Here is an 8,532-nt window from a genome sequence, read left to right as displayed (position 1 = left end):
AATGTTTTTTTTTAACCTTAAACCGCATAAACACATTTCATTACACCAAATACACAAAATAATGTTCATTTTTAGCAACATCATATGACCCCTTTAATTACACTAATTTGGCCAGGATTCAATCTCCTCAAATACGGCTGCTAATTAATCCAAATTACACACACCACAGCGGACTTACCAGGACAACAACACTAACGGTCCCAATTTGACAGCACCTCCTCCCATGACCTTTTGCACTAAGAGTCAGCAAACTACCGTTTGACAGCTAATGTTACTAGGGACAGAGTCATTACTCAAGCCTGCAGAGCGCATTTCTGCCCAACCGATCCTTATCTCTGCACCTTCGCGCTATCACACTCTTCCAGAATCCCATTGTAGCACTCCCTCTATCCGCCCCTCCTTCAGCGGACTGTCTTGAGCTAGGAAACACTAATCTCATTACTGGGTTAATTTAGAGGACAATGTCAGCTATGGGGGGAGAAGGAGGGGGATTTGGGATGCTTTAATACTTCCCTCCACTGGATGGTACTTGGTTTAGGGAATATGATCCAAGTATATTGATCCTCTGGGACTAAAGATTGGATTTAAGTTGTAAAGTGATGATGACAGACTGGATTATCCACCAAATCACCACCATGACTGGTGTTAAATGGTGTAATCTAGGGAATAAGTACCTAAATTGTAGAGACCATGTGGGGATTATCTGGATTTCTACTGTAAATGCTCCTAAAACATTAATAAAGACACTTATGGAACAAAAAGCCAGGGCAACATTTCACACAACACAAGTGAAACACAACTAGGTTTGTGAAAAACAAGATCATTCTTGATTTAGAATGACTTCTAGATCACAGACAAACATATTATAACATACATTTATCAAGGAACTTGATTGTTTTTGCCCATCAAACATCCTGAAGTTCTTCAGGAAGACTGTAGATCTTAAATATTTTGTATATATCATTTGTCCTAAAAGAATTTATCATTAAGTCCAAGATGAAATGTTGCAATGCACCTGCATTACAGAAATAGTCCATATTAAATATTCCAGAACGTACAAGTTATTGATTCAGCCATCAGATAATACACAGAGAAATAAGTAAGTAAATAAATAAATAAACAAATAAAATTTGGTGCAGGATTTGAAACAATTTCCACTCAGAAATTGCTACTCAATTTCACAAAGAAACGGTGAAATGAGAAACATACTGATTAAACATGACATTTTTTTAGACAGACTGAAAGTAGTATGTTCTTGTAAAAAAAAAATACTCCTAAAAATCTGTTTTATTTACAACTTACATTAATTTTTTAGGGGTGCTTCCATAATTAAGTAAACACTTTTATGCAATTAGACGTCTGTGGAAAAAAAACTGGTATGGAAACAGTTTTCACTTTGAATTTGCTAGTAAATTTCACAAACAATTACAAAAAAACAGCAGGCAACACATGGAATTAAACATGAAATTTTGAAGTAGAAAAACTGAAATAGTGTTTTATTGTAAAACGTACTCCAATCATCTTTGTTTTAATTACTTCTTTGAAAAATCTTTTTTTACAGTGCACAACACTGGTTTACTCTCTAAACTCTATCGAGTTGTCTCTATCGTGATAAATTGCTTGTGATTTTTCTCATTTTTAGTCACTGTAAACTGCTTAATCATTCAATGTAAAAGTAAATAATAAGTATTATTTATTAATAATAAATAATACTTTTCCAGTCTGTGGAGAGCTCTCCATTGTACATCCATTGCTATCAAAGTGTTTATTTTATTCCTTTAATATTGCTTTTCTATGTATATATTTAGTATTCAATTAAAATTTTAATTGAGATACTTCATTCTCGCCTCTATAAAACCGAATAAAGCATCATGCACGTCAGAAAACCACCTCTGTAAAACCCATACACACTCAGGCAGGCGGCACGTAGGAGGCCTTGGCCCAACAGCGGCCCAGCGATCTGTAAAATTAAACTTCATTTTCCTTTCATCCTCCTGCCTGCTTCGACTCCTCAGACTTACATAATAATAATAACCATAATCAAAAAAATCTCCCAGAGACACCACATGTGGTGAACACATCTCAACTCCAACTAATAAAACTATATTCCTGCTTCTGAATGAAATGGAAGTGCCCTCAGAGGTGATACATGAGGTAATTTTAATGGGCAGATAGGTTGTAAAAGAAGCAGATAGTGCAGGCTGGAGTCCATTTGTATGTTTAGCGTGCGTGCGAGACACAGTGCCGGGATGGAAGTAGGGGAGATTGGAAGTCGACTGGGTGGAGGTAAATGACAGGCCTTTAGGAACGTGACTGCAGCCTGTAAATACATTGAAGTCAACCACTGAGACAAATAAAAAGAGGACTAGTTTGGGGATGAGACTGCAGGGTAATAATAGAGCTCGCTGGCCTGGGTTTGGTGTGAGAGTGTTTCTCATGCCAGTTGACAAAACTGCCACTTCCCCTCTCAGGCCAATTCCGCATTGTCACTGAAAATTTTACATTAATTGATCTTGTACATCCATTTTTATGGCTTATGTTTGGTTTTCTATGATGCATTCCATATTGTTTTTTGCTAATTCTGCTGATGTGTCAACAACATGATGTTGTATAGATGGCTAACATATACCAAACTTGCCAAAACTGTCAAATTTACTTCTGATAGACTTGTAAGCATAATTAAGAATGTTTTGAAAACTACAAACCATGCAGAAAAAAAAAAAATCCTAGTTGTCGAATGCTGCATTGGCAAAAACATGTACTTCCATTTTTATGACTTTTTTGTGTTTTGTTTTCTGTGATGTATTCCACATTGCTGCTGCAAGTTCCGCTGATGTATCACCAATATAATGTTATCTAGTTGGCTAACATAGATCAAACATGTTGAAATTGTAAAATTGACTAGAGAGAGAGAGTCATGAAAGCATCATTAAGAATGTGCTGAAAACTACAAACCATCGGTTTCAACAAAAATCAGTAATTGCATCATATGCCACAGTTTCCAGCAATTTTCTATGAATTTATTGGCTTACGTTATGTTGCAAAAATTTTTTGGGGAAAAAAAATACAATTAGATAAATAAATAATTAATACATATAAAATGTATTATCAAATTTTGTGAAGAAAACTAACATTTAATGAAAACAATAAAAGTAAAAAATTAAAAATAAAATATTTCACGCAAATATAAAAATATGATGCTAAAAACTTTTTATTGTAGTCGGGCCAAAAAAAACTCTTATTGTTGATCCCAGCAAACACTGGCGAAACTTACAGAGAGGAAGCTGGATAGTTTGATAAGAAGATGGGAAGAAGTGTCTCAAAGTGGATGAAGTTTGGAAAAAAATAAAGCAGAGAACACTTCGGAAGCCATAAAAGGACTTCATATTGACAGAGGAGATGTTCAGGAAACACCAAAGAGGAACAAAAGATGGCAAGATTAATTTATTTTCCAAAAGGGAGCAATAATGTTTTAATAAAAACAAGTAAACGTATGCCAAGAGTAGGCCTATCACGATAACAACTTTTTGTTGTGCGATATATTGCCCCAGAAATAATTGCGATAAGCGATATTATTGTCATTTTAAAGACCATTTTATGCTACTGAATATATAATCATAATGTAACAGCATAATAATGCAAGAAGGCCTACACACTTCCAAATGACAACAAACTTTTAATTTTGAAGAATATTTAGATCATGGAAATTAAGTATCAAAATATCTGATACCTCAAAAACTTGAATAAATAGTAAATAAACATTTTCTAACAAAAAGTGCAAAGTAACAAGTACAAAAAAAAAAGAAAAATGCACAAAGAACTTATTATTAGTATGGAGATTTTTCCCTGACCTCCTTTTCTCTGTAAATTAAGGGTGCACACTATTGCTGTAAAACAATCACTACTTAGCAGTCAGATGTCTGTATGCACAAAGGCACAGATGCATGTCTTTGTAGAAGCATTTTTTAAATTTTAACTAGCACCTCATGACTACACCACGTTATGTACGAGAAGCTGCAAAAGACACAGGCGCAAGTGGAATGTAAAAAACATGGTGACATTAATTTTTAAGTAAATATAATGGGCGATATATTGCGTAACTAAAAATTATTGAGGTCATTTACATATATTGTGCGACAAGTCGATATATTGATTATTGCGACAGGCCTAGCCAAGAGGGCCTTTCTAATATACTCAAGAACCTGTTCATTTCTTCAGTGCAATGTTGACTCACCTGACAATGTCCATGGCCTGGTAGATGATCTCAGATTGGTCGACAGCAATGACCTTCCTGGCTCCCGCTTTGGCGGCGAACATGGAGAGGATTCCCGTACCACATCCCACGTCAAGCACCACCTGCGGGTTAAAGGAGCAGCGCGTAACCTTTCTGCGCTGTGCCAGCTTGTCTGTGCCATCTTAAGCATGCAGATGTGAAATAATGGCACCTGAGGCATTTATCATGCTGACAGGGTCTAACCCTTATTTGCTAAAGTCCACTGGCTGGACCACGATGGCCGAGATAAGCCTCTTGTCGTCTACCCCCACTTCACCTTTTTCTTTCCAGCTCAGCGCGTCACCTCGGTATCCATGCTCAACCGCGGCCGGCTAAAGCTGATCTAGCCAATGTCAGCGCAAAATTAATGGTTTGTATATGAGCTGTGGTGTATGTTATGTGTGTGCACTGAAGCACCATTATCCTGTTATCAGCCCACTGCAGTTGACACATAAGAACCCCCCTTTAAAAAAAATACTGCAGCTTGGTATAATGTGAGGGTTTTTTAAATCAGCCCTGTCATCGCAATCATTACTCTGTCATAGCTTTTTCTACAACACTTAGAAATGCCAAAGTGGCTGGGCTTCAGGAAGCCCATACTCACCTTGTCCTTGAAGACGTCCATGTTGTGGTACATGAAGTCTCGATAGCTCTCAGTGCGCACCTTGTCCTGTCAAAAAAAAGAGACAACCAAAGTCCTAAGCAATGACACAGTGTCACGATTCTACTTTCCATTAAGAAGACAGAGCGCACCCATCCTAACGAGAGAGAAATCGCTGAACATGATCCAATCATTCAGAGCAAAAATTTAATTTTAACGCCTTATCCACAGTTAAAGCTGACAGTCAAGGAGCACGCTGGAAATCAAATTAACAATCGTTAAGCAGCATGACATAAAAATCTAATTTTTAACAGAGTCAAGATTGAATTAGAAAGCAATTCAAAGGATGTGTGACTGTTAATGATTTTTTTCTTTCTTTCTTTTCTTTTCTTTTTCTTTTTTTTGAGGGGAGGAGGTTGCTGTTGTTGGGAGTGGAGATGAAAAATCAAATGAAACTGGCCCTGACACTTCTTGCTTTGCCAGCAGAATTTCAGCCAGAAATGGCTAATTAACCTGCCAATCAGAATAAGTACCACCCAGAACATACATGATGCTGGAAGCTATTTACAATCCGGACGAGAGCCATTACATTTATATCGGTTTAAACCAGAACATGTAAAAATAATAATTATAAAAAAAAAATTTAAAAAAATGAGGGCCTCTTTTTTGTATGGTTAAACATTTAGCTTAAACATTTTGAAGATTTTTTTCTGAACATTTTTCTAAACTACTAGTCAAAAGTCTGGAATAATTACATTTTTTTTCATGTTTCTGAAAAAAGTCTGTATTTATTTGATCAAAAATACAATAAAAACATAATATTGTGAAATATTATAACATTTAAAATATATTTTTTTCTATTTTAATATATTTTAAAATGTAATTTATTCCTGTAATGGCAAATCTGAATTTTCAGCAGCCATTTCTTCAGTATTCAGCATAAAGAAAGAAAGAAAGAAAGAAAGAAAGAGAGAAAAAAGAAAGAGAGGGAGAGAGAGAGAGAAAGAAAGAAAGAATTTTACTCAGCAAGAATAAACAAATTAAACTGATAAAAAGTAACAGTAAAGACATTTATAATGTTACAAAAGATTTATATTTCAAATAAATGCTGTTCTTTTAACTTTCTGTTCATCAAAGTATCCTGAAAAAAAATGTATAACTGTTTCCACAAAATATATTAAGCAGCAAAAACAGTTTTCAACAATAAGAACCATGATTAATAATTTAGTATCAGTAATAACTAATAATAACATGATATTATAATAACTGAGCACTATATCAGCATATTAGAATGATTTTTCAGAATTTCTGTATATCCAGTAGGATCTGATTAGATTTTTATCCACTTTTATCCATTAAAAACTGCTTTCAAATTATGGCAGAAATTCCATTAGCATTCCTGTATGATTTGATCTTCTGAAGGGAAAACTTAAATTTTTTTCAAATCAAATTTATTTGAGTGCACCTTCTGACGCAGACAAAAAAACAGATGACGGAAAAGTTCACTTAACTTTCCTTACATGGAAAGTTTTGCATTATTTAAAGGGTTAAAGATCACATCTGACTCGTGACGGTAAATGGCATAATTTTTCCGTGGACAGTAAAAGGCGTCAGCGCTTGCGTTGCACCATACAGCTCCCCTCTCCTCTGCAGAGTTTCGACTCTGACGCAAACCGCCATTTAATGCAAGCTGGAGGAGGCACCAATCACTGGCCCTCTCCAGGACGTACTGCAGTATGAGAGCTGATGATCCAAATGCTCCTCACTTAAACCTCCCTTACTGCAGTTACAGCGCTCAAACAATGACATCCTAATAATAAATCTGGAAAATTGCAATGTGGGAAAATAAATAATGGCGAATAATGAAAATATGCTGCATAGAGCGAACCATAGCATCTTTTTTTTTTTTTTTTTAAGTAGTTTACACAAAGTGTGAGTTGCTTGTGACCTTCTACCTAAGCAAATAAGGCCGCAGATATATGTTAGATGGGGACAGACCTACCTTCAGCATCTCCTCATGGATGCTGTAATGCCCATAAGAGCTAAAGTAGGCCTCGTCTTCATCTTCTCTCAACTCAGCAATGGCCCCTGAGCGTGAAGGGCCACGACTTGTGTCTGCGTTCAGCACTAGACCTTGTGCCAACAATCTGGGGCAATATATATATATTAAGACAGAGGATGGCTTGGTCAGTCCACCAGCACACGTGCACATGCATGTGAGCACTCGCTCAAAATCTTAACCACTGCAGTGGAATTTTACCCCATCTCTAACTTCTATTGCCCCGCCTCTTTTTTTGCACCTCTATCCACTTCAGTGATAGTCTTTTAAACCGAACTCTATGCTGCACCCTGCTGGACCCACTTATACATTACACATCTATTGGAGTTGCAGAGCTTACACTGAGAGTGGGCCATTCTTTCAAATTAGTCGCGACTGAAGGTAATTTTTAATTTTTCTTTTTTTTTTTTACTTAAAAAAATGCTTGTGGACAGTGCCATTATTGCAATTGCTTGGTCAGGTCAGTTTAAACAGATAATTTGGTTTGGGTTCTACCATAAAGGAAGATGTAAACTAAAGAGAGGGGAAAAAAGTGTTGCAATGAATTTACTACGTTAAATTAACTGCCACAAATATTGAATTGATTTTCAAGCATCTTTGTGAGACCTTTCACATACAACTTCAGCTCTATGGACAGAATTTGTGACATACTGTAACAACAGTTGATACTGTAGTTAAATAATTCATTATAAATAACTGTTCTTCAGTTTGGAAAAAGTGTCTGCAGTAATGCTCTCTTATCACAAGTCTGTGGGACAAGTGTATTGCATAATTTAAAAACTGAAATGTGAAATTCATATTGGTTATGCGGTATGACACATTTCCAGTCCACAGAGCTTGCATTTAAAGTTGTATTTAATGGGATAGTTCACCTAAAAATTATTTTTTCATTTAAACCTTTCTTTCATCTGCAGAACACAAAAGAACATATTTTGAAGAATATTTTGGTCAAAACAACACTGAACCCCATTATCTCGTTCTGCCATACTTATGACCAGTGTTGGGGAAAGTTACTTTTAAAAGTAATGCTGCAGAGTTTCGACTCTGACGCAAACCGCCATTTAATGCAAGCTGGAGGAGGCACCAATCACTGGCCCTCTCCAGGACGTACTGCAGTATGAGAGCTGATGATCCAAACGCTCCTCACTTGAACCTCCCTTACTGCAGTTACAGCACTCAAACAATGACATCCTAATAATAAATCTGGAAAACTGCAATGTGGGAAAAATAAATAATGGCGAATAATGAAACTATGCTGCATAGAGCCAACCATTGCATCTTTCTTTAAGGAGTTTGCACAAAGTGTGAGTTGCCTGTGACCTCCTTCCCAAACAAATAAGGCCGCAGATATATGTTAGATGGGGACAGACGTACCTTCAGCATCTCCTCATGGATGCTGTAATGCCCATAAGAGCTAAAGTAGGCCTCGTCGTCTTCTTCTCTCAACTCAGCAATGGCCCCTGAGCGTGAAGGGCCACGACTTGTGCCTGCGTTCAGCACTAAACCTTGTGCCAACAATCTGGGGCAATGCAAACACACACACACACACACACACACACACATATATATATATATACAGTATATATATATATATATATA

The 8,532-nt window shown here is 36.4% G+C and overlaps 1 protein-coding gene across 1 annotated transcript in view; it reads right to left on the bottom strand.

Annotated features, from left to right (window-relative positions):
• prmt3 (protein arginine methyltransferase 3) overlaps window positions 1–8,532 on the bottom strand; it is a 55,781-nt gene that overhangs the window by 42,789 nt on the left and 4,460 nt on the right. The window contains exons 7-9 of the mRNA XM_016452300.1: window positions 6,877–7,021; window positions 4,878–4,943; window positions 4,235–4,356 (exon numbers count right to left, since the gene is read on the bottom strand). Of these exons, the coding sequence (XP_016307786.1) occupies window positions 4,235–4,356; window positions 4,878–4,943; window positions 6,877–7,021 (333 nt within the window). The remainder of the gene's footprint in view (window positions 1–4,234; window positions 4,357–4,877; window positions 4,944–6,876; window positions 7,022–8,532) is intronic.

The sequence above is a fragment of the Sinocyclocheilus anshuiensis genome, unplaced genomic scaffold, assembly GCF_001515605.1.
Source record: "Sinocyclocheilus anshuiensis isolate Anshui unplaced genomic scaffold, SAMN03320099.WGS_v1.1 scaffold579, whole genome shotgun sequence".
Taxonomy (NCBI): domain Eukaryota; kingdom Metazoa; phylum Chordata; class Actinopteri; order Cypriniformes; family Cyprinidae; genus Sinocyclocheilus; species Sinocyclocheilus anshuiensis.
Note: the sequence above shows the minus strand (reverse complement) of the source record. Positions and strands in the feature narration are given on the sequence as shown.